This window comes from Ascidiella aspersa, chromosome 4 (assembly GCF_963924565.1).
Source record: "Ascidiella aspersa chromosome 4, kaAscAspe10.2, whole genome shotgun sequence".
NCBI lineage: Eukaryota > Metazoa > Chordata > Ascidiacea > Phlebobranchia > Ascidiidae > Ascidiella > Ascidiella aspersa.
Window position 1 is genome coordinate 9,436,618 of NC_139450.1, and position 26,519 is coordinate 9,463,136.

General features: G+C 38.9%; 2 protein-coding genes across 3 annotated transcripts in view; one reads left to right on the forward strand and one right to left on the reverse strand.

Moving 5' to 3' along the window:
* The window catches only part of LOC146147061 (fibronectin type-III domain-containing protein 3A-like), a 47,939-nt gene extending 38,664 nt beyond the window's left edge, over positions 1-9,275 (forward strand). For both annotated transcript variants that reach the window (XM_083386996.1, XM_083386997.1), the window contains exons 18-22: positions 457-842; positions 2,438-2,629; positions 4,228-4,394; positions 6,143-6,270; positions 6,621-9,275. In XM_083386996.1, coding sequence (XP_083243122.1) covers positions 457-842; positions 2,438-2,629; positions 4,228-4,394; positions 6,143-6,270; positions 6,621-7,133 — 1,386 coding nt within the window. In that variant the 3' untranslated portion in view covers positions 7,134-9,275. The remainder of the gene's footprint in view (positions 1-456; positions 843-2,437; positions 2,630-4,227; positions 4,395-6,142; positions 6,271-6,620) is intronic.
* Positions 9,276-14,694: 5,419 nt separating this feature from the next.
* Positions 14,695-25,798, reverse strand: LOC146147062 (glutamate-rich protein 6-like). The gene is made up of 16 exons (XM_083387908.1): positions 25,568-25,798; positions 24,457-24,566; positions 24,316-24,393; positions 23,889-23,922; positions 23,532-23,665; positions 23,086-23,263; positions 22,681-22,783; positions 21,624-21,767; positions 20,903-21,073; positions 19,926-20,028; positions 19,330-19,484; positions 18,084-18,245; positions 17,617-17,741; positions 16,044-16,236; positions 15,575-15,651; positions 14,695-14,926 (listed from the first exon to the last, which is right to left on the reverse strand). Exons 1-16 carry the CDS (start codon positions 25,741-25,743, stop codon positions 14,695-14,697), a joined length of 2,175 nt encoding a protein of 724 aa, XP_083244034.1. The 5' UTR covers positions 25,744-25,798.
* Positions 25,799-26,519: the final 721 nt, after the last annotated feature.

Consider the following 26,519-nt stretch of genomic DNA (forward strand, 5'->3'; position numbering starts at 1 on the left):
AAACTTTAAAACTACATCGAAAGCCAATATTTCCAACGATACTTTCCTGAAGGGGGTCTTGAACAGGATTCCTTAAAGGTAGTATCCTGCAATTTTTTGTTCTGGGTAACACCGGGTTTGGGGGATAGTAAATACCAAAATTGTCACTTACATTTACACTTATATTAACACTTACAGTCTCACACCATAAACAAAAAGGTAAAAACGTTAACTTTCTGCCGTTGCGCTGTTCAACTCTGGCCCTACCTCCAAGTGGCGACACCGTATCCTTATGAGAGAACGATTGTCCTTAGAACAGGTTCTGAACAATTACTGACACTTCTGACATTCCCGGCCTCCTTTTTGGCCAATGGGAAGAAAAAGTAACTACACATTCACCACTTATTTAACATTACGTTCTTTTAGTTAGTAAAAAAAAAAAAAAAAAATATTCCAACTTTTCGTTACGTTCTACAGGCCGTGAACGCGGTCGGCCAGGGCGCGGTGTCGGACGTGGGCACAGTCACCACGCCCCCTTCCCGCCCCGATCGGGTCACCAATCTCCGGCAGACGACTTCTGCGCGAGCCGATGTCGACGACGACGCCGTCCAAGACGTGCCGCCGCTCGTCACTACCGCTCGTTCCGCCGCCGTCGAGTGGGACGCTCCAAGCGACAACGGCTCCGATATCGTCGGCTACCGGATCCACGTGGTCGAAAGGTCCTCCCGATCTCGCAAGAGGAAAGATGTCGAAGAACAAGTCGAGGAGGAAGAGCCTCAAGGAATCCAGAACACGTTGTTTGAGGTTGAGCCCGATGTGACACTTTACTGCATCGAGGATCTGCGGCCGGACACCAAGTATAGGTGAGTTGAGGTTGACTTGGTTTTATTTCCTTCCCATAAGGTTTCATAGAGAATTTGAAACATTTGTAAATGTTGACTTAAGCTAAAATACATTAACCAAAGCGGTAGAACGTAGTAAGAATATCAAATCCCATACAGAAGTAGGTAGCATTTTGAACGTTTCGAATAACTCATTGTTTATTTAAATATATATTTTTTTTAACGTTTTGAATACCTCCTTATTCATCACAAGTTAAAATATTTAACAAATACCAAAAATATTTAACAAATAGTTCTTAACCTGTGGCACGTGAGCAGCCTTTGTATTTCGGAAAGAGTTGTATTCGGAAATTAACGTATAAAAAAATTTGAAGTGTAAAATGAATTTTACATTTCATCTTTTACATTTACACTAAATCGGCCTATAGTATAGCAGTGACAGTATAAAGCTATAACGTATTACACGATCAGATTGGCTTAATACCACTGCTCTATCGAGTTGCCTAACCCGAATCGTGCGCTTTCATAAAATAACTACCGTAGCGCAAACAATGGTGAACCTGAGGCGTTTCAGTTTTCCAGTATTTGAATTTAAGTTGTTTTTTAACTTATAAGGACAGCTTTTGACGCATCCTTTGGCCACCCTACTCAAGTAGCCCAATCAACTGCGCACCGTTTTGCATGTAGCTGCCAAATAAGTTAGGTATGACTCACCGACAAGGCGCACTTCCGCGCCACTCTGTTGTTTCGCGGCCATCGTCGATGCAAAACCGCCATTACCGGAATACGATGTTGCGTTTTTGGCGCTGAATGAACTGCCCGCATTCAACCCTTTGATGTTACCTTGCTGTGTTTTTTAGGGAAGCGGCGGCTAATTAAACGCATCTACCTCTCTGATAAGTGTAAGTTTACACGTTGTTCAACCTTCGAACCAACACAAAACTGCGATATCTGTCATGAAACCTTAAATGGACATCGCAGAGATGTATTTTCGTGCAGCACTAGGATGCTAATAAACAATTTTTTATCGCTAGACGAAAAGCTAGGCGTTTAGATTATTATCGTCCCAGTTTAATCCTGTTGTTAGGGCAAGTTAAATCGTTGCGACAAATTAAATATATTCTAGGATGCATAAAACTCCATAAACATATCTATAAAAGTGCGTATCTTTATGGAATAGAAAACTATTGGTAGCCGGTTTCTGCTTGTCGATTACTGTTCCGCTGACCCGTATATAAACGAATAAAACTCAAAGTTTAAAAACCTGAGTAAAAGCAATGAATCTTCATTCGAATTAAGAATCAAACATTTTGTTAAGGAATATTTATTTCGCCTGTACTGACATCGTCAGTTCCTTAATTCGAATGAAGATACATTGGTTTTACCCAGGTTTTTAAACTTGGTTTTACTCAGGTTTTTAAACAAGTGAATATAGACCGTTATGCTGCAGATATGCCAAAACAGCAAAAACGTATTTACTTCGCGTTTCCACCTAAAAGTACAGAATTTAAAGGAATAGAAAGCGTTTTACCCACTCCAGCTGCAGTGTGGCACCTCTAAATAACAGTTCATCCTTACTCTGACAATAATACCAAATTTCCCTTCTTCCTTTCTAGTGTCAAGGTGTGCGCGCTCAACCATATCGGCTGCGGCGAGTTCAGCGAGACAACCGAGATCCGCACGAGGGCGCTACCACCAGAGCCTCCTGTCCTTACTTGTGTCCAAGCCACTGCAAGCTCACTGAAGCTTAAGTGGAGCGACCTGGGCGACGTACGCTACCTGCTACAGATGCGTGACAAGAATGGAAGGTAAGGGTATTGTTTGTTTTTTTTGGCGCGTCTTTATTTAAGTTTTTCGTTTTGGGGTAACCTTGACAAAGAAACGAGATGGACAAAGCCTTTCAAATTGTTTGGATTTTGACTTTTGGTTGTAAATGTCACATTGTGTGATTGTTGTTTTGTCATTAATTAATTGTGGGTTAAATTTGTCGGTTTTGAAAATGGTATTATTGAAATCCACGGGGTTCCTCAAAAGAGGCATCCCTAAAAAGTAAACTCCTGAACTACGGAGTAGCATTGATTTCTAGGGATGGTTTGTTACTAACTTCGTGATAAATATATTTTTTACGCTAGTTGATTTTTGTAAGTATAGGTGCGTTTTACCTCTTAATGTCTTTGGATTGTGTTCGAATGGTTTCTTATAAACGCCGGGTCCCCTGCACGAACCTCAACTCATATAAAACTGTATACTGGAAACACACTTCAAAATTCGCACTTGTCAAGCATATGGTCTCCGTATCAGTCCAATATCGTATAAACTCTTTGTCTTTTCTAGAGTCATTGCCTTGCTTCAATCCTTTTTGGGTAATCTTCCCTGACTCACCTTAAATGCCAATTTAACAAAGCGATCCAGTTGTAGTGAAATGGACTGGTGTATTAGTGTCTTGCTTGCCTCAACAAAATTAACCTTGAGACAAAATAATCATTTCATTTCGACACGTAAGTGCTGGTTTAAACCCAATTTTAAGGATTGGTCCCGAAACGCCGCCGTCTGAGGCAAAGCCGCCATTCCGAAAGAGACAAGTTGCCACGTGAAAGCGCAAAAAAATCTCGTTATCCTTGTGCAATGTTGTGATTCTTCTAAACCGCGTATTCGCCTTTCGTCGAATTGCTAAGCTGCTTTGATCACGCTCGGCCGATTTAGGCCCGCAGTCTGGTTTCTACTTGCCCTCGGGCATGAAAACATATGGGTTCCGCTAGCCTGGAGGATAAAATACCAGTATTTCCGCATGGATATTTTAAATATTACACAGACTTCTCGGCTTTACTGTTCTTTTGTGCGGACCCGCTAAACGTGCGCCCGACTTTAACCAACTCGCTGTGTTGAGCATAGAATGCTGTTGTGGGACAGTTCGTTTTTAAGAATAACTTTATTTAACTGATGCTGGTTTTGTAGATTAAGCAATACTGACTAGGCATGCCCAAAACTTAAAAAAACATGCAATGGTAATGTTTTTCAGGTTAATTGTTTGAAGTTCGCTTTTTCGTTTAGACTCTAAACTTTAGAGGCATATTTCTATGATTTTAATTATATAAAAACTTACCTTTTAATGTAGAAAAGTCTACGTAAACTTCAAACTAATCGTATATCGCAAATTAAATTGATATCGTATGGATATCAAAATCCCCCAAATATAAGTACCGATACTATCACTTGGTATCGAGTATCGAATATCGGCTTCGATCCGATAACTATCTAATATCACTATTGCTGGCCCCTCAACCAACGCAAAACTCTTAAAGACACAAACAACGTGAGCATACAACAAAGCAATAGAAAAATATATAGAAAAAGCAATTCCGGTCGTGTAGCATCTTTTGAAAAACAACCCTTTGTTACGTCACAGATACAGCACGCCTTACCGCGGCTCGAGCTCGTCGCATCGCGTGCATCGCCTGGCCGAAGACTCCACCTACCGCTTCCGCATTAACGCAAGCAACAGCGCAGGCGAGGGCCACTTCTCCGCCGATTACTCTTTCTCCACCGTCAGACAGATGCCGCCCGTCATCGAAGGTCGGTATATTTCAGTGGATGTTAAACTTTCATTACTGCGGACCCCGAGAAATGTTTATTGCTTCGCGTATGCCAGGGTAGGCAAGAATTTTTAGAGATGACGTCATAAATTGATGTTACATTGCAAATAGACGTCAGAAATCTGCTGTTGCCGGTCAAAAATTGTGAAAGTAAAACAGAGTATAAAACATTCAGTGCACTAACCTTATTAACGTGCATGAGTGAACAGTGAACACATCCGTGATTATCTTTCTCATATTGAATTTATTATGCGGCCTGAATTTTAATAGGCTACAAAGGCCTGCTTCAAAGTTTCATGGTATTTTTTAAAGCTTCAGGCCGTCTTTTCAAACATATTTAGTGCCATTTAACCCTTGTGTTTTATATGCCGCTTTATTTACCAACAGCACATGTAAAAAACGCAAAAAATATTTGGTTAAAAGTGATCCGCGATATTGCAAACCCACACGAGTCATTTTTTTCTAATTTTTAGCCCTTGTTCGACCTACGCAACCTTTGACAGGTTGCACAAAAAAAGCTCTTACTTGAATACCGAACACTTTAAAGTTAAGCGTGGAAATTTCCTAATTGAAACACGACGTCATGTATGACATCACGGCGAAACCTGGTGCTTTTGACTGACCGCATTGGGTATTGTAGCATCGACGAATGGGTTCACACATACTTGACAAAATCCAGTTCGCGAGTTGTGAGTTAGGAACAACGCGTATCTTTATCAATACTAGGCCCTAAATCACTCGTTGAACCATACTACAAAACGACCCGGTATACAAGTTGCCCTTTGGTTCTCTTAAAATAACAAGGTTATCATCACTGGACCTCTTTGTATAGCAGAAAAACGATCATAGACGTGTGTGGGCGGTTACACATTGCCCACGTCTGCGGTTTGAAATTGGACTCCTGGCCAAAGGCCAAGCGCCGCGTGGTTTCTTGTGTATTTTTCTCAAAAGCCGGTTTCCGTAATCGACCCGTTCCAGGCAATTCGCGGTTGCTTTCATCTACTTTTACAGATCACGCTCTTCCTAAACTGAACATTCGTTTTGATTACGCTCGTGTATAAGCTGCGTTGTGGAATGACGATCCCGCGCCGCAAACATCTTATCCTGGGTGGCCGTGTTTGGGAGTTTATTCCTATCTATTTTAGGCCGGTTTACATGGCCTTTACAAAATAGGCTATAGTACCTTTTTCCGTTTTCCCGCTGCTAGCCAACCAAAAAAAATAGAAAAAGGTAAAGAGAAGATATTTTGAAGTTGAGACTGGCTGAAAAGTGAAAAAAATAAGTAGTAAAAAAGGCGAAAAACATCCAAAAATGAGCCTGGCGCTCCAAGATCGCCTGTATTTATTCTGCACTGACAGCTGAACTCCCACTTGGCTCTGCCAAATACAAGTTCAACATTACCGGGTGGTCTTTTATTTAGTCTTGGCTTCATAAACGCTTTCGCAAATCCCGTATAGAAAAGCACGGTAAATGATAATCCGAGTTGTGCTCCAGCTGGGCTTAAGTTTAAGTTCATTGCGCCCAACATACAGCAATGTATAGGCTTTGTTGTGACTAGAAAACTTTTTCAAATGTATTTAGAGTTATTGTAGCAGTATATTTTAATAAGCCTTTGCAGAGATATTTACCGAATTGTTTTGGTCCCAAAAAACAACGTTGAAAAGCCACCACCTGAATGTACAATACATATTGTCCGCTGTACTTACACTTTGCCTTGCTTCCCCACAGCTCCCGTTGCGAGTTCGATCGAGCCGAGTTCGTGTGAGGTCAGCTGGCAGAAGGTCGACCCAATTAAAGGCGATCCAATGCAGTACAGGCTGCTCTTGGAGAAGATCGACGACCCCTCATCCAGAACTGTAAGCCGAACTCTTTGTTTGTGTGTTGTGTGTGTGTGGTATGTGATAGTCTTAACGTAAAGCAAGAATGGATAGGCGCGATATGACGGATTGCTAGTAACCGCCGACCGTAATACTGTATTAAAACAGGTTCGATAAAGATTATTTTAACCCATTTCGCATCTATAGTTTACTGTTAAAGGCTACCCGGTTGTCAGAGAAAAACAGTTATGGTCCCCCATTTTACGAGACAATTCAGTCACCCAATACCTATAAAGGTTGGGTTTACCAGTCATTTACGTCGGTGGGCGGCGCAGGCAAAGCGTTCTACACGGTTTATTAATAATAATAAACTATTTCAACCGATGCAGGAGCACACGTGCGTCGACACCAGCTACCACCTTGACCGACTCTCGCCCGGCACCAACTACAGGATGCGCGTGGCCACAGTGCGCAGCTACCTAGCCCAGCACCACAACACGACCAGCAGTAACAGCAGTCGGAGTAGCAACAGCGGCGCCTCGGCGGCCGATGACAGCAGCTCTACGTCGAGCGACGCCCCCGACGAGGGCGTCAGCTACCTGCAGTCGGATTTCAGCGCCTCATGCACCTTCGCAACACCTGAGAGCGACATCGGCGCCGTCGAAAGCGACGAAATACCGCGTTTGACGCCCAAAGTTGCCCCGCCGCCTGCCGTCAAGGGCGACGCCCAGGCCATTGTCGGCGCTATCGACAACGTCGCCGAGCACTCTTGTGAGGAGGCGTCGGCGCTGTACAGCCTCGAGTCGATTTCCGACAACAAGCTGTCGGCAATTTGGCTCGCCGTCTATCTCCTTAGTGCAATATTGATGGCCTTCGCCGCGCAGTCTTACTTCGTCAAGTAAACAGGCCAACCAAGTTGTTGTCTTTTCCAAGTCTGCATTGCTGGGTCACGTTTTGTAGGGTTTAGCCTAAAGATATGTCCGCAGCCGGTTTGAGTCGCCCATTCGAAGTTTTATTGCTGTCCACATATACATAACACGGGAGGCAGCACCCTCAAAATCCAATAACCTAGTTCCCATCAACTAACTTACTTTCTTATTGTTATGTCCGAGCCGTTCATTTCCAAACGGAACCTGCCCCGTTTTATTTATCCGAAGATTTATTGTTGTTCGACGTAGACGTGCTTCAGAGTTTATTGTAAGCGGTTGGTTTTCCACAGATCTTTACATTTTTATCGTTTTAAAGCGTCGTTGTTGTGTTGCTGTTGGCTGGCCTGCGAGTGACTGCCAACTAATAGGTTTAAAGTCCACCAGTGAGTTTTTTTGTGTACATTGCTTCGCTCGGCCCGAAAAGTAACCGGGCTCTTTTTCCCCGCAAGTGTTTTCCCGAGGCCGCGCCACTTGTTTTTAACGTCCCCAACTGAACATCCTTCTGTTGCCTCAGCTGATCGGACCAAAATTGCTTCCGTGCCGACAAGCCTATTTTTGCCGCCACACCTTCTGTATTGCATTCTCTTTGAGTTTTTAAGTGTGACTCGCCCTTCTCGTTTCTGTCAGATGTACGCCCCAAATATAACGACGAAACCAAAGCGACGAGCACGGCAACGCGACGTTCTATCTTTTCCCAATTTTGTTTCATTTTCGCCTTATCAGCATATATTCGCCACCCCTCCACTTGTACCAAAATCGTCGTTGTCGTCAAGATAGAAGAAAACAACTTGTTACATCACTGTAAGTAGATCCGGAGCAGCAGAGGTGCTATTTCTCTCACACACTCTCTTCTCTCGCGCCCGCCATTTTTTCTGTTGCCCTCTCTTTTTTCTCTCTCTTGCTTTGTCCATACGTGGCGTTCTTCGCCGCCGCTCTGGGTTTGGGCTCAATACACCGACAGTCCACGAGCTTTACGTTATAACATCCTCTGTACAACAAGCGCCATGTTTTATTTTATAACTTCTTGTTGAGTGACCGTGCGCTTTTTTCGCGCGCGTTTATCTATGTGTGATTGTTACGGATGATGTTTGTTTGAAAGTGAGAAATGTGACCAAAGGTGCTACGCTTGTTCCCTTGTTGTTGTTTTTTTTGCTTTACCTTGCCTCGTCGCTTGCTGTCCGGTTTTAGCGTGCCCGATCCTTTACTCGTTAAAAATAGTATATATATAATTATCGACGATATTTAGGCGACTTCTTTGCAGCAAAACCTTTTTTGAATAGATTAACCCGTTTATCATTTGTCAAATTAGTTACGCGCAAATTTCCCCGACTGCAAACAATCTCTCGTGTTTTTATGCCTATTGTTGAGTTACGCAAAGTCTCCTTACCGACCCACGTAAATCTTTACATTCTTACATTACATCGCCTTAACACTTTTCCAAAGCGGGGCTTTTTTCGCAAGATTGAAGATGCCTTTTCTTGATTTTACTGACGTTAGTTATTTTCGCAGCGTACTGGTTCAACCAGACTGCACCACAAAGTTTCCTAACTATATATTGTCACACATAGCCTTTATCACACGCAGTGTAGAGAGTAGAGATTTTAGGATAAAAATAACTATCTATATCGTCTGGTTTTGTCTGTACATACAAAGTATATAATATTTAACGTAGACATACTCTACGATTTGTTTCCGTAGTACAAACCTGAGTGCAATAGTTTAGCTGGAACGCGCCATCAACAGAAACAACGACAAAAAACAACAACAAATCGTCACTGCGCTCATTTTCACAGCCAGTTCGCGATTGCGCACTTTAGCTTTTGAAATCACCGTTGCCAAATTTGGAGCCTTGAAGCGTGTTGGTTTTTCCGAGGCCAACTTCATTTCGCTGCGCTTTCGCTCGCTTTGTAAATTCCCACTCTCGCCTTTTGAGACTGCCCCATGTAGCTCGTTTCGTGCTTGAGTCGACGGCCGTGTCCCTCATCTTTTTCACGCATCGTTTTCCTCTTTTTTTGCCCCCCACCGCTTCACCCAGCCCCCTTGTGCATTCTGCATTCTACAGTGTATTGCCATGTACTGATACCGTATCAATAAAACCATATAAATATATATACACTGCCGCCTCGTGCTCTTTGACTAGCCTGGACGTTGGTAAAGTTTTTGTTATTAAGGAGCTACTATTTGTACTATAGTTTATAAGTTACGAGTTCCTTAAAATATAAAATTTATTGGAAAAATTATTATAAATTTCCTGTTATGCTTGGGTTTTTACGCTTCATTCAGCTGAAAGCTGATAGTCAGTTTCGACAGTTTGTAAAACTCCTAAACCAGCGAGTAGTAGGGTTCAGGGCGGGTAATCTGCTTTCAAGCTTCAAGTCTTATCTTAATAAACGTGAGTGTGAAATATTTTGTAACCGTTAAATGATTTCACAAGAAAGCTTACTTACTTCTGTGCTGTAAGCTTGCATTCAAATAGTTTAATTACAGTCCTAACACATAAATAAATCTATAGAAATTAATTTATCGGCTGTTTTGTATAACACGGAAGAGGGCGTGTTTTGGGGGTTTGCATTTCACCCAGTTTCCACAGAGAAGATGGCAGCAAGTTCAATAAATTTATGTTTTGTTTGTTTATAGTTAAACGATTAAACGATACGCACAACAAGACGCATTTATTAAAATATGCTAACTTGTTTTGAACTATTTGATGGAAATGCGTAACGATAGCCACATTATGATGTCATAAAATGAAAATAATATACTAGTACTGTTTTTGTAGTTTTTAGTTACTTTTACGACGTAGTCTCAAAATATATTGCAGTTCGGTTAGTGCAGTCTTACAACGAACTATTCCTTTTGGATAAAAAGTAAACAATATACTGAAAAAAGAAAACAAACCAGGAGTCGACTTTCAAAAAGATCGTTTTGGTAAATAAGTATAAAAAAATTACAGTTGCCTGAAAATAGATTTATTATTTTTTAATATAATATATATTCATTTATACTTTCTTTACTCATTTATACTGTTCTTGTTTAGGTCATCAGTGTCCAGCGTATTTAACGTACAATAATAATACCATACCTACCAGAATTGCCGTTTGTTAGTGGTCGATCTATACAAAACTTTTTAGACGAGCATAACAGTTGAAAACAATGCGATGAGAAAGAATAACTTACCAAAGAAGGTATAGTTAGATGTTTAATATTTTCTGATACGGTACGGTATGTACATTTATAAAGGATCATTTATATTACAATTTTTTAGAAATTGTCACGCAAATATCTACACAAACCTGGGGGAAGCCAGACAAGGTCCCTTACCACGATTCCGGATAAAGGTGAGTTGTTTGTATTATATCTCTAAGGATAATATAGGCTGTAAAACCAACTCTAAATTCTAGGACCATCTTTGATCTACAAAACTCGATTTGACGTCGGCAGTGAGAAGTATCAAGAACGACAGGTTCACCGATCGGAAAACATGGCAAACGGTGAGCCGTAAAACTATATACTGTATTGTGAAAGTATAAGAAATAAAAATTTTATTACTACGTCCTATTTAAGCATTAAATCAGACCAGGCATAAATTGCAAGTTATGGCCTCTTGCTGGTAAAAAAAATTTAATTGCAGAACACTTAAACTTTGCTTTTTGTTACGAACTAGCACTTAACCTCACCTATTTGAGTTCATGTCTGCTGATATATTTTGTATTGCTGAATGCGTGTATTTTCAGGCGAAGCAGTGTCTTCGGCACGGAAACTACTGGATTACCAAAGCTATGCTTCGGAGAACCGAGCTACAAAGAGCGCGCCTGCGCTTTTCGACCACACTATTCCTAAAGCGGATTCAAAAATGGATTATGTTAATTCTACGATTGGATCTTTCAATCAGCAGTGGCTACCTATAAAACAACCCGAAGACTTAAGCACGCAGATTTCTCTTGTAACTGATGTTGTAAGAGAGGATACTAAGTTGAAAGAGTTGCGTCATGCATTGCTAAATGGGCCGAAGAAAAAAGCCAAGTTCAGTGCATTTCCAGTGTCAGATATTGATCGTTTGATTTCCAGCCGTTTTTTTGGTTTAACTGCTGATCAGCCCAGTTCACCAACAGATTTTATAGTCAACCCTAAATCTCCTCTGGGCCCTATAGTCGACCGGTCGTCTTGTTCTTCTTCTGTATCACAAATAGGTTTACTTAAAACGCCAGATCATAGTACAACGCTTAGCACTGACTTATCCTTAGAATACGAAAATTTTGACCAAATACCTTGCAATGCAAAAAACAATAATACAGCCATGCACGATTTAAATCACGCAATACGATCTGGTCATGTAAGCGAGGATGTCTTGAACACAGTTGATGACGTGTTACCGCGAGCAGCAGTCTGCTCCGAAAGTACGATTCTGGCGGCTGAACTATCGAGCTCAGATGATATTGTAGACACTAATTCGAACAGAACAAGTCTCGACGATCTAAGTCACAGCAAAACCATGGAAGAAGTCGTTGTTTCTTGTTTGGAAAAGCCAGATGTCGAATCGCATACGACATACAAACGCAAAACTTCCTTACACGAGAAGCTTGAAGATGCTCATGGTAGCCCAACAGCGAAGTGTCTTGAGCGACAGAATGCAGTGGATAGCAAAATACTGAAGGTTGTGAACAAGGGAACTTCTACAGATCGTGTTGAGGTTTCCGCAGCTGAAACACAAACTGAACAGATGGATGTATCCACCGTGGCCATCCAAACAGAGCCCCAAAACCAAGCAGTTTGGCATACGGAAGTCAATTGCCCTGCAAAAATTATCAAAACTCGTACCGTATCAACTCAAACCGAGCCCATCGACTATCCGGATCACAAGTGTTTTTTAGGCAATGAGTATGAGATAGTCTTGCGAGATTATGGCAGGATTTTGTACCGAAGAATCACGACCGAGAAGGAGCTAGACTTTAGGGAAGTGTTGCACGCCAGTTTCAATATCTCGGGTCTATTTCCTACTCCCCCGAAAGGCGCCTCCCCCCGTAATGTATTACTTGATAACAAATCGACCAAACGTAGAGTTTCGGAGCAACCAAAAACGACCGTCGCGGCTTTGCCGGCGAAATCAATGCACCGCAAACCAACCCGGCCGAAGCGAAGTAGTTTGAAGTTTAATGAACACAAGCCAAAAACCCAAAAACCCAAAACGAATACGGTCCGAGAAAGAAAGTCAGAAATGCCGCGGCGTGAAAAAGTGGAAGAAAATTCGGAGGATCACGACAAGTCTACGATTTTGGAGCAACTTCGTGCGCTTTTCGTTCGTATTCGAAGCAGACCGAAGAAGGATTTCGATTGTCTTTGAGTCATTTTAAAGTGACGTAAAAACTAAAGGATAAAAAGACGGTCGTACGATCAAATTGCATGTTCTGATTTGAGTAAATGCTTCAACAATATTCGTGTTTTGTACGCGTGTACATTGTTGACGTGTAGCCTATACAGTTTTTATTCAACTCAACATTTTCCCCACATTCTACATTGACGCATTCAATATCTAACCTACATTATTTGTTATATTACAAAACTTTGCTGCTGGGTGGAACAAAACATTTTAATTTGTCAAGATAGGCAAACAATCTACTATAATATTTAGTTAGCTTGACAAATGGAAAGGCGCGACTGCTTTAAAGTTTAAGCCAGTGCTCCGCAACCTTTTTACAAAGCCTAATTTACGCAGTATACACATAGAAAAAAAAAGAAATACGCTATATGACAATTCACACATTTTATACATCTTTAGAATAAGGCAGCCTAGAGTAAAGAAGCGTTTTATGGTTAAAAGGCGGTTTGGGGTCAAAATTTTAATTTTTTTATATCAAATTTTGCAATATCCTGAAACATCACCCGTTTCTTAAAATCTGAGACTAACGGTGGTTCCCCGTATATAGCAGGTCAGGTTGGATTTAATAAAAATGAATTTTTAAAATTATGTGTTTCGCCGTGGTACACCTGTTGCGAAGCACATGTTAAAAATCAGTCATGTCTAATAGACTATGTATTGATAGTATTGATATTACTACGTCTCAGTAATCCGCTTAAAATACTCAAAAGTTTAAACGTACTTCTACATACTTCTTCATGCAATGAATTTATTCAGGCAATACATTTTTACAAGATTTTAACACGTAATCTTAGCAGTGGTCTGACAAAACACTTTTGCAATTTACATAAAAATATCTTCAAAAATATGACCTCTAAATTACCTTTAAAGGCGCATCCGACACAATATAGTTTTAGTGAATTAGTATAGGTAAGACACAGTTCGGATAGAGTGAAAAAAGTGCTTCGTTTAAGTGCAATCACATTACGTCATTATTCGGACACAATTTCGGCAGTATCTGATGAACACTGGGACACAATTCGAGTAAAATTTGACCTTGCAAAGGATGCTTCTCAGTTCACAGTTACAGAAATAGGTAATTGAGCTTCTTTTGTTTGTAACTGGCGTTTATTGTTTGTTGCGTTCTGAAAAGTATAATAAAGATATCAGATAAGTTACCAACAAAATAAAAAAATGTTTATGCAGCAGCAGCAATATTATTTCAAGAAGTAGTCACCAGCATAACGGCAAGCATAATACCACCTGATGAAATAACAACACAGAAAAAAAAATTTTAAATAATTTTTAAAGTTGGCCAAATTGTATTGAGCGTTTACAAAATGAAATCTCGTTTAAACAGTTTTTTTGAAAACTTTGCTACATCACAAAACCAAAAAACATCAAACTACAAATTTTAAATCATCAAGTCATTTAAAAAGTCAGCAGTGGTTCTCAACCTGTGAATCGCGTATCACTAGTAGATTACGAAGCCCAGGTGCAATACGCGAGCAGCTTTTTAAACTTATAAGTAGGTTGCTAAACCTAGCGTGGATTTTAATATTATTGCGGCTGTCGTGAGGCATACCCTCTCTAGAATATTAAATCGATATATTCGAAAATTTGCGGCCAGCGCTTGGAGCAAAAGTTTTTTTTTAATTGATTATTTCGGTTTTGTATATAGGCATAAGTAAATAAAAAAACGGTTTTATTTGAAACCAGGTAATACACATCGAGAGTTCAAAATTATTAAGGAGCAAGGTTGTAAATAAGTCATTTTGAAATGACTTAAGTCCCAGTCAAGTCATTTGTAAAAAAACTCAAATCCAAGTCAAGTCTTTTTGAATGAATAACTAGTCAATTCCAAGTCAAGTCCTTGTCATAAAAAATACACGTTTTCGACCGAACTATGAGCAATACCTCAACTAACACATACCAAAACCGCAATATACGGCAAGCAAGCTGTTGTATATGAAAAAAATTAGAATAAATACAAAATTAAAAAAAGTGTTTATTGTTTTTAAAAAAAAAATGCTAAAACACTTTTCACCTAATTCATTTGTCTAGAAGACTTAAAAGTCAAGTCAAGTTATTTTTCCCAAAAAGACTTAAGACAAGTCAAGCCATTTGAAACTAGCCCATGGAACAAAAAAGGCGGGTCAAACATCACCTAAAAACCAATCATACCTGGGCAGCGTTTTGGTTTGCATGCTTTAGGGAGAGGTTGGACGAGGCGGATTTCTTGATGGGTTTCTTCTTCGGCGGCTTCTCGCCGTACATCTGCTCTTCAAGCAGCGCCCTCATGCGGGATGCGCGAGCCAGTTTGGCGCTCAGGTAGTTGGGCAACCGCAGCTTGGCCAGTCGAGGCGAGTTGGGGAACTTGTTGGTGTACTGTATGCGCTCGATCAGGGACCTATATGAAAAAACGGCACGTGTATCGTGTGCTCGCGAAAAAAAAACGTTTTCAAAAACGTTGGACCGTAAAATGTTGTTTACCAGGTACACCACAGGTTCAATAGCATTGGTCTTGGTATTTCGCCGAGTCGAGGAATTGCACAAATCACATCCAAGTATGAGCTAGTGTTGTGAACAAGTCACTTAAAAAATGACTTAAATACAAGGTAAGCTTTTTGCGGAATAAATTGTCCAAGCCGAGTCACTTTTCAACAAATAGCAAGCCGATTCGCAATCCAAGTCATCATTTGGACAAGTCAAGCAACTAACAGTGTTAATTGCAGACTCATTATATTCCGAGCAATATTTTGAAATGGCGATACAAACACTAAACACAAAGCAGAAAAATTTTTCCCGTGAACGAATTTGTCCAAGCCAGGTAATTCATCCAAATAAATTTAGTCAAGTCAAGTTTTTTACCCCAAAGGCTAGATTGAAGTCATAACATTCTAGTGACCTAAGAGCACTTAACATTACAACACGATACCTTTTACTCGGCCAAGTCAATGATCTGCGGAAATTTCGCACTCCTACTCTCTACGTAAATTTAACCCTCGCAAAAATATAAAGTATGCGAAGCACACAATATGACAGATCATCAACTTACTGGACGTATGCAACCTTTTCTTGCAGCACGACTGCGTCGATATCAAGTGGTTCAAGTTTGGGTAGAGCTTGCTTTAGCTGAAAAATATAAACATATATCAACAACATAATTGGTTCTTATCAGTGCTGTTGGAAATCAACGGCTGGGCAGCTGCACCAAAGGGTAACCGGGACACTCGTTACTAGGTTATTATTTTTAAAGTGGTGGGAGGCTTGTTTTTTCAAGAGGATCGTAAACGCCAAAGAGCGGTGGCACTTGCGCAAGCAAAATTAACGTTGTTTTTCAATACGTTGGCTCACAATTTCGTCAACAAATAAGTTTCTTGTTGGCCTTATAAACGCAGTTTGTTTCGTTACCAAAATACAAAATTATTTTACCTAAATTTGAACGCATGTGTCGCCGCACGCAAAGAGTAAACGAGTTCAGAATTTTGTTACTTGTTTTAAAAATGACTGGAGTCTCCACTTACGCGTAGCCGCGTTCCCACGTTGAAGCGCACGCTTCTCCTGCCGTCCGTGAAGGTGAGAAAAACGCTCTCCTGTCCCAGGATCCTCAGGCCCGATTGCTTGCTGATCCCGACTGTGATTGGTTGAAAGGGAGGGGCGTGGACGTGCGTTTCGGTGTCTTTCCACCGCCACTTCTTAGTTCGCTCACCTTGCTCACTATATAAGATGGACTTCGTTAGGATTATCAGGTAAAAACAATGTTTAGCCGTGATAACATATCTAAGACAACAGTGTCACATTCGCTTTCTCTGCTTATTGAAATTTATATTCTTATATCGTTTTTATTTATGGCCTACTCCTTGTCGTGTTCTTTGATAGTAGGTGCGCAGTTTTAAATAAAATAAAGTTGTGTTTGTTTTAAAATTGTTTTTTTTGGGTATATTAACAAAGAAAATTCTTATGGAGCTTGTGTCAACAATTAATGTGAGTCATTGGAACCTGCGACAAAACCACAACTTTCAGACATGACCCATGCACGTAATTTTTTAATCTGATTAAGGTGATTAAGGTATTCTGTCGTGGTTGTAACCTGCACGTATATATAAAATTAGACTTTCGAAGCAACAATATCCAAAGCAGAATGATATAAAATACCATAGTAAAAAGACCAACGACATAACAATGCCAAACAATAAGTTATAACAACGACAGAATAGGATGTAAAATCGTCTGAAAACCTATTCTTGTCTGAGTAAGTCTTACTGTACAGTGTATAATTGTACATTCACCGGGTTAAGGCCTCAAAGGACAAAATAACGCATAAAACTATAGAAAGAGGGTATCTGACGGTTGGGGGACGCCTGTTTGACATCGATTGCTTTTGTTTGAAATTTGGCCACCCTATATAGTCAACGCTGTTATGGCACCGCATTGGCTGTTTAAGGTAACGGGAGGGTAATGATTGGAATTATAACTGGGTTAGGGATAAGATTATGAGGGGAGTTAGTCATGTAGTCAGGGGCGGGGTTTAGGTTAGGTAAAATGTTGTATAGGCCTTATTCTGGCCATTCAGATCTTATTTCGACGGGTTTAGGTCTTTCCCCGGTTTAGATGTTAATACGAATAATATAGGTATTAGTCCTATTTTATTTCAGATTTGTGTTTCATTCCGACGTTCAGGTTGTTCTAATTTCGGTCTAACGGCTGGAGTCGCCTGCACTGTACGCATAAATAAATAAAAACAACTTTTATATAGTATTTTTCATCCAACCTTATTAACTTATATGCTTTTAAAACTATATTTAGCAATAAACTAAAAAATTACGAGCCTGTTTACCGATCCAAATTCCTCTATATTGTCACAAAAAGCAACCTAACATGCAGGCAGTACGTATGGAGCATTGCTAGAAGGGTTAGTATTTTGTCTTTAGAAACTCCAAAAAAAAGGACGATCAAAAGTCACACTTGAACGCCTTTTTGTCTCGCTATGTGTTATGTTATTATATTTAAACCTGCTGTATTAAGATATATGATAATCTTTCCAATGAAATTATTGCTTCTTACAATTATTGGCAGGCAAAATCTTTACACTCTCACCTGAAATATTCTCCTCCGAAGGCAGAAAGGAGCACTCGTACGACACCTGACGGATAATAGCACACACAGTTTCCGTTGGGTTGAAAAGTCGCTTGCACGCTGGGCAGTTCGTCCATATCCTTGTCCTGAATAAAGTTATTGGATATTACAGATATTAGCTGAAAAGCGATTAAACTACACAGTTTTTAAGATACGCAAGTCTAATGCTTTCAATACCAATCATTTTAATCACGAGATCTATAAAAACATACCGGAATAGCTCAAAAAAGGGTCAAGTTATCTTTGATATGCTTAGGCCTTGTATCAGTCGAGTAACGATATTATACTCTGAGATCAAGCATCAGCTTTAATCCTATATTATACAAGACAACAAAATCAAATTTCTAAAACGTATATCACAAAAATTGCCAGCTTATAAACCGCACCAACTCTTTTCTACTCGCACTTTACAGGCAGATATAAGATACCTCCTGCAGAATGTAAATCAGCTTTCCGCGTTTTTCGCTCGCCAGTATCGTGATGGCCACGTTACCGGAAGAATACCAGACCGAGCCTGTTCCGTCGGCGAAAACAGCCAGAAACTTTTTCCCGTTGTCGTAGTGTTTGTAGACGAACGTTTGGCGGTAACGCTATAAAACAGAATAACAGTCGACGTACAAAACACTTTTTGTGTGTTGAGATGGAAAGACTAAATGTACCTAAAATGTGCAATAGAAAAGAATTTGCACATAGCGATCTTCTGAGGTTTACGGCAGTAAAACGTAAATAATCCATTCTAACAAATAGTCAAGAGTTACAAAAGACATCTTGACTGTTTCAAATGAGTACACCTTCCGATTTTTCTCAAAAGTCGCATCTAAGCATTGCTGTTGATTTACTACTGCATTTTCAATAAATTATTTCCCCCACACCAGCTATGCTAATCCATTTTTTGCATCCATGGCGTTGCTACCAACTGCGCTCGCTCATTTTAACTTACGCTATGCATCAGTCAATATTACGTGTTATTCAGATCACAAAAACAAGCATAAATCCATTTCATATCTAACGGTTGGTTAGGGACTTTGGTTAGGCTTGGTTAGGGCCTGTCATACTCCAACCATCCTTGCCTAAGACCCCCCCCCCCCCCCCCCCCGATGGAGTCCTGCTATTTTGAAATATAGTTAAACAAGAGTACCGCGTTGGGGCGAAAAATGTACACAGACAGCCATCTGATTACATTACACTAAGGTTCGGGGAGCTTTTTAGGACAACAATAAATACTAAATACTTTTAGTTGTATTTTGATGAGCGCCATATAATATTGTTCAGCATCTAGTTTAGGTTGGTTTAAATATATTGATTTGAATAGGACTGTTTCTTTCATTCCTAAGTATAAGGCACAACGAAAATGGCAAGGTTTGCAAATCTTTAATTACGGTCTGCATTGATGCGAACAGGGCCTTTTAGATCATAAAATATTCCGTGAAACGACCACGTACAGACAAATAGGATTTACGCGAAGCGAGGAACAAACCGCTACTGTTTGTTTTAAATAAGTAAAATATATCTGCAGTTTGAAAGGGTTCATGGCACCGTGCAGTTTTATTCAAATCATGCTAGAATGATAGCTTAAATTTATCTGCGAACTACATTCCTTCATCAAAAGCTCTCCCGACCCCTGTCCTACACGTTAATATAACATTTTGCACGAGCGTAAAATCACGAGCATACCTTTCCGCTGACAATGTCGTTGCCCAGATCCTGCACGAAAAACTCTTTGGCCGGATCGGCAGGAGTTGGGGGTGTGACGGGCCGGATCGTCCAGCCTTCCTCCATGCACTTGTCGGACGACAATGAGTAGTTGACCGTCTTCAGTTGTCGCGCAACTGTAAAAAAACAGTCTAACATTATATTCGAAATTCCAGCGTAAGACGTCGGATTTTGACAGTTTGTAAATCGGACTAAAAGGGGTGAAATTCTTTATCGGAAGGGGGTGAAATTCTCTATGTACCCGATCGCATTGCGAAACTTATTTCACAAAGCTGGTTAAACAGATACAGCGCCATCAGTCAACTTATTTCAAACCAAAGGATTACTTTTGATTAATTGTTATTCATTGTATTAAAAATAAAACAAGTTTGATGTCAAAGAAAACTTGGTTTGGGCAGTTTACCAAAACATTGTGAAAATACCTACACTTTTGACAAACTGGTAAAAAGCCAATTCTCAAATTTAAAAACTCAAGATAGTTGCAATTAGCACAGTAGTTCCTAAGCTATTTTGTGTCGTCAAGAACTATACTGAGATTAATTTAACAACGCTCTTACATGCATAGAAGTTGGTTTGATTGGTCGCGACTGTTTGTTTCTGTCGCTCCACTTCGTGAACACGTATCTTTTCCGCTGCCTGCTCCTTGGCAAACTTCTTCTCCTGGAAAACAAGCGAACTTCACATGTCTGTTTTAATTAAGGTATCCTACATGTTATAAGCCAGACCTCTCGCGGTTGAAAGTTTGGAGCAAATGTGGAATAAGTTCATTTTTTTGTGAAAGAGAATCAACCTACTGCAACGCCACTAAAATAAAACGTTAAGTCGGTTTGTATTGAAATGTGCGCTTAATAGCTCTTTAACACTCGGAAAATAGTTTTGGAATGTTAGGATTTAAATGTTTGGATTCTAGTCAAATTGTTTTTCGACGAAGCGGTAAGCATTTTTAACAGTCCTTTTTTCTTTCCATTTATGGTTTTTCAGTTGTGGATACCTATAGAGCTTTATTGGAGTGAATTCTAAGTTCAAACTCCCTTACTTATGGTATTATCTGCGAATTAGACTGACAAACCAATTCCGATTTTTAAACCACGATTACTTACTAACCACAAATGTAACAATGTAAAGGAACCTCGGCCAATAGCAATCACTTTCCTTTTTGACAAAATTTTGTCATAATCGTTAAGCGAGCACATTAAGAGTAATTGTACGATGTTATAGGCCGAGTCAAAAACGGGAAAAATCCTCTCATGTTACACTCACAGCTTGTCAGTAAAGTAAATGCTAAAATACGTAAGTGCTTGAATCAAGCGCGCGTTAGGTATATGCCTTAAAAACGTTTTAAATGCACCTTCCCTTCGAACCTTAAAAAAGGCCTGACACCTTTTTTGCGCCAAAGAAGACATTCCTTCTTCATTCGCCTAAGAAAGTGTATTTAAGCTTTCCTTACAAGGGGAATTTTTACGTTAAATATGCGCTACACACAGCGGGACCAACAACGCAACGACGCGACATACAAGGTACTCCTGCAGTTTACCTGTTTTGTTCCGTATGCGGCATGCGGCTCAATGTTGATTTTCAGGTCCGCCTCTTTAGCCGACTCTTCCGCCTCTATGCGCTGCCTCTCCAACTCTTCCAGCAGCTGGCCGTAGTAGGCCTGGTCCTCTTCGCTTAAATTCGCCCAGTCGACGTCACTCGGAAAGCTTTTCTGTTGATCATGTGAGCACACAAGTTTTAAACTCTCCGGCGAATTTCAATTGTTTTAAAGTACGAGTGATTTTTTAGGGGTAAAATTAACTGATATCGCCTACATCTGAAAACCGTAATTCGCTATGCTTATTATTTTTGTGTTTTGACCCTCCTTTAGCCAACGTAATTGACGGAAACTGTTAAGATTAAGGGATACCAAATCTAGTTAGGGTTCAGTTTTTTATTTTATCGATTGGACCTAGAATTCACGCAGAAAATTTACTACTTTAAGTGAGTAGAAATAAATTAGTAACTAAAAAGCAATTACAAACGTCCACAAGACCAAACTTTATCATTGGATTTATCATTGGATTTAATCAGTTTTTCACAGCATCTCGGCAAAACAATAGCTAACCGCAAATATAGCAATAAAAAGCGCAAGAACTGAATGTATGGCGACTCACACTGTTAATTGTGGTTTACAGACGGGAATTACAATCACAATTTGTATATCTCGAAGTTAAAGTTCAACAAGTAGACACCGGTTCAATATAGTTGTCTTGATTCACCTCAATTTCTGCATAGTTGATAGGCATAGACTTGGACTCGGGCTTGTACTGCAAGATACGGGGAGGGCCAACGCTGCTGATTACGGTGGAAGTGCCGGTGGTGCGACTTGCTTTCTCCGACCCTTCTGATTCAGTGATCACCATCTGTAGGAAAGTTAATAAATATCTAACGTTTCAAAGAACTTGTGGAGGTTTCGACGGAAATTGGTTTTCGTAAAAGTCGTGATAATTAAAGTTTAAGTTTAATCTTATGAGTTGGTCGGACTGAAAAACAAAGTTTAAGTTGTTATCACCGAAAGTGATTAAAGGCTGCCACTGTTTCTCTGTCGGTAGAGCGACGGTTCCGGTTTGACCGGAGATCGTGAGTTCGAACCCGCGACAGACTAGTTGTTTTTCGCGACAGGCTAGTTTGTTTTTTTGCATTGCATTATTGATCAACAGATAACAAATGTGGTTATGTGTTTACAACCTTATGTTAACTCTGGACGCCCTATGTTTTTTAATTGTTATAATACATCTATGTACAAAAATTTAGGGCGAACGTAATTTTCAGGTGCTAGCCTACAGCTCGGACCAAATAAAATAATAGTTATTTTCCAGAAGGTTTGCGTTAAACCTCTAGGCAAATATAAAAATCTATAATGTCTTGACACAAAATACCAACTTTGTAAAATGGCTGCCCAGGCTTTAGTACATTGATTAATGATAATTATATTGAGAAGACCAAAGCATAATCTACCAATTAAAATTCATGTTAAACAAAACAATCCATTACAAAATGGGATGTTAGACTAAAACAAAAGTATTTAGTTTAAGCATGTATGAACATATTATTATTATTATAAATCAAACTCATTTAGAGCATAATGATTGGAGGTTGTAGTAAGACGTAATAAGAATATTAAAGCCCATACAGAAGTAGGCAGCATTTTGAACGTTTCGAATAACTATTTATTCATTTTCAACAAATGTTGTCAAACTCATTTCAGTTCTATAATTGGGCTTCTTTGAAAGACACATTACTAAGTTTGGTATCATGTTAGCATTTGGTAGTTACCTCTGTCACTGGATTGACATCATCATCATTATCATCATCTAACTCAGAGGTGGCTTCAGGGTGACTCCTAACTAAGGTTGAAGGCGTTGGGATATCTCTGTGACTATAAAATCCATGTTTTGACTCTTGTATTCTTTTTTGTGGGTTGTAAAATATATTTTTATAAAAAAGGTTTATAAAGCAATACATTACTACTGGCTGTAAAAATATTACCTTTAGGTAAATTTAAATAATTAAAAAAATTACATTTAAGACGTTAACTGTTTTTCCTCGTCTTTATCCGAATAAATAAAATATATTAGTAGTGCAATTAACAACTGTGAATTTAGAGCAGTATATTGTTACCACAAATATATAGAGAAGTATATTGGTATATTGCTATTCCAGTTTCAAAGATTAAATTACCTCGGAAATAGTAAACCTCCAGGTTGACCACCTTCCTCTTGTGAGTCAATCACCTCAGAAGTTGAAAGGTCAGAGGTGATGTGCACCTTTCTTCTTCTTTGAACCGGAGCGTATGAACTTGAGGTGTCTGTTGCAGCTACGGCAACGGATGGGGAAAATGACTTTGCAGCGCCGTCTTCTGTCGGTAAGTTTTAAAATAGGTTGTTTAATGGAAAAAGTAAGTTTTTGCCATCAAATCAATTTTATGTTAACATACAGGGTAGTAATAAAATTTTCGTTTGAAGCAGTCTTATATTGTAAAACAAATCTGTCAATTCAAGAATGATAATACTTTACTGTTGAAAATCCAATGAAAAGATTTCATTTATAGGTACCAATAAAAAATAAAAAACACAGTTTTACCACTTCAAAAAATTTGCACTTTTAGGTATTTTTTTTAGTTTTACCTTGGGTCAACTGTTCTTTATATTGAAAGAGCCAGCTTTCATCAGTTTGTGCATATATAGAAACAGCAGTATATTCTTCGCCGGTAAATTTGAGACCTCGGGTAATTTCTTTTACTGCAGGTGATTCATAACTGCTAACAAGCACACAAATTCTTTAAAATTGTTTTTTTTTTGCTGATTTTAAATATTAAATATTTTTATAAATTTTATTCATTATAAAATTTTTTTTTTTTTGTAGCTAGGATAGCCGGTACTTTTGTAACTTGTAATCACTATCAATAAATTAAGAATGCAAGAGTGCCTGGCATACCTCATGTCATATGAATTAAATTCATTAAATAAATATAGTTTACAAACCTTGATTGCTTTGGTTGGTCTGTTGATGTAGTACCTAAACACAAATTTTGTTGCAGGTTAGTAAAACACAAAAGAGTGATTTTAAAATTTTTCATGTACTATTTATGAGTTTTAATTAATTAATGTTGCATTGAATATGTGAATAATAGAAATTACCTTGACCCTTGCAAGATAAATGTCGACCTTAATTCCTCATCAGTAACAGCAAAATAATCTAGCAAAGCTAGCAATTCAGGTCATACACATTAACCAGATCTTAAAAGATATATATATATTTCGCCAACTAAGGCATCGTCAGTATATCTTAATTAAGATATACTGACAATGCCTTAGTTGGCGAAATATATATATATCTTTTAAGTTCTGATTAATTATTAATTATTGGACTAATATTCTTATTAAACCAGTTGCCCTTTATGTAACATACCAATTGGTGGCAAAGGCTTGTATTCTGAAAACTCATTAGCTTGGCTGACATGAGATTCATCTTCAACTTGATTGTTGTCTGTTATACACAAGCGTTACTTTTGTGCAATGATGACAAAATTTACTTGAAAAAAATTCTCACCAACTGGATCTTTAGCCATGAGCTCCCTGACATCAACAGGGTCAGTTTCTTCCTCATATTTTCTAACATTTTCTATTGTCAGTGCTGAAGGAACTCTTGGTTTCTGAATTCTGTAAATTTTTTTTCTTATAACATACTGGGATGGTGATAACAAAAATTTTATTTCAATTAGGCATAGCTGTTAATGTAAGTAAATCATGTTGTGAGAATACAATACTATAGAAAGATTGTTCCGTTACTGCAGTTTGCATAAATTGTTTAAAGAAATAAGTTTCTGATTAATAGGTTTGTTGCAAGTTTGAGGCACAGGCCTTTTAAATTACCCTATTCCCATTAGATAGGTTAATTCAGAGGTTGTTAATATAAGCGGTGATTCCCTCCAAGGGTAAAATTCTGAAGTTTCAAAGGAGGAATTTGGAATTTGTTAAAGAAATCATATTTTTTTATTCTCAGTGATTGTGTTATTGGTAACTGGCTAATTTTGGTGCCCAATAGGTTAAGTAACCTGTTGAATTAGTAAACCGAAAATGTCCTGAAACATACAATGTACTTGGAAAATGTTTTGGTGCTTGCGATTTCCAGAGGTAGTTCATTAATAAGCAAGTTGTAACAGCTTACTTCAAAATCTAAACCAGTGGTTCTCAACCTTTTTTCTTTCGTGGCCCATTTTCGTTGCACAAAAATTCTGTGGCCCAATAAATGTTTGTGAAAAACAAACATCTATAATATAGCTATAGAACAAAAAACAGCAGAATATGTTTCAAAACAGATTATTTCTTGCATTAGTGAGATACTATTTGCTGAACAATAAATTTACATTCCTTCTCAATTCCTCCCCAAGCCATTATTCCTGTAAAATTAACTATAGTGACACAAATGAAACTAAATTCTTCAGTAAATCTAGCTTTTTAAATTAGTCTGTGGCCCACTCAAAGTGTTCCTATGGCCCACCAGTGAGCCATGGCCCACTGGTTGAGAACCGCTGATCTAAACACTACAGTTTACAGGCATTTTTACAAGCAGGACAAAACTTATGACTTAAATGCACAGTTTCCTTATTATTACATCACACAGCACTATGAGTACGTTTTGCTGTTGTTAAACTACCAACATTTCACGATTGCTGTCGCCTGTTGCCGGCCTGGATGTGTCGTTTTCATTTTGAATGTGAGTGTTGGATTCTGATAAGTCAGCAGAATGTTGGGTTTCGGCATGTTCTTCTTCGCTTATCGGTAAATTTTCTTCAATTTCAGTTGCATTATTTTCTTCTGGGGTATCGGACTCCATTGCAACTAGCGAAAGACATTCGGTAGCTGGGGCGTTAACTTGTACAGATCTTCAAAGTGCTAGATATCTCCAGCACTTCGTCCGCAGCTTATGTGTTGTCATGGCGAATTGTAAAAAATTAAATCCAGAACAGTACAATACTAATAAAAGTAAAAGTCTTAGATTTCTATACATTTTGATATAAAGTAATAACATCATCCTAAATTTCCTACCGCTAATCTTTATTAAAATCCATCGTTCAGAGAATAAATAAGCCAAATATTTATTGACAAATGCAATTGTAATAATGATTTAAGTAACTTCGCTAAGTCCTGACACTTCAAGCTTGACAATAACAGCGCCAAACGGCGAAGCAAGCCTATGGTTACAAAACTAGCTATAGTTACTGCTAGCCATTTATAACCGTATCGACCGACCTACAGAATTACTGCTATAATGTCACCCTGCTCAGTGGTTCTTAATGTTTTTCCATGCTGTAGGCCTACCCCATTCAAATCGCCAAATAATTTTTGCACGTGTAGCCTAACTCTTATAGAATTTCTTTACTATTGTAATTTTATTTTTACACAAGTAACTGAGAACATACAATAGTAGCACAATACCAAAATGTCAGTTAGTTTTACATTTAACTGAGAAAAGAAATAAATTACATTAATACATTTTCTGCGTCTGATTCAGCATACTTCGATTCACCATCCGCAACCGGTTTCTAAGAAACCCTGTCCTACAGCTGGTCAATAGTGGGATAACTCGCGGCGGTTAACGGAGACGTATTA

Bases quoted from the DNA above. Each gene is read 5' to 3' on its own strand.
- LOC146147062 (XM_083387908.1), bottom strand. From the start codon at position 25,743: ATGGAGTCCGATACCCCAGAAGAAAATAATGCAACTGAAATTGAAGAA. The intron at 19,485-19,925 runs GTAAGAGCGTTG...GTTTTTTTACAG, and splicing joins TCAAACCAACTTCTATGCAT to TTGCGCGACAACTGAAGACG. The intron at 15,652-16,043 runs GTAAGTGGAGAC...TATATTTTTCAG, and splicing joins ACGTGGGAACGCGGCTACGC to CTAAAGCAAGCTCTACCCAA.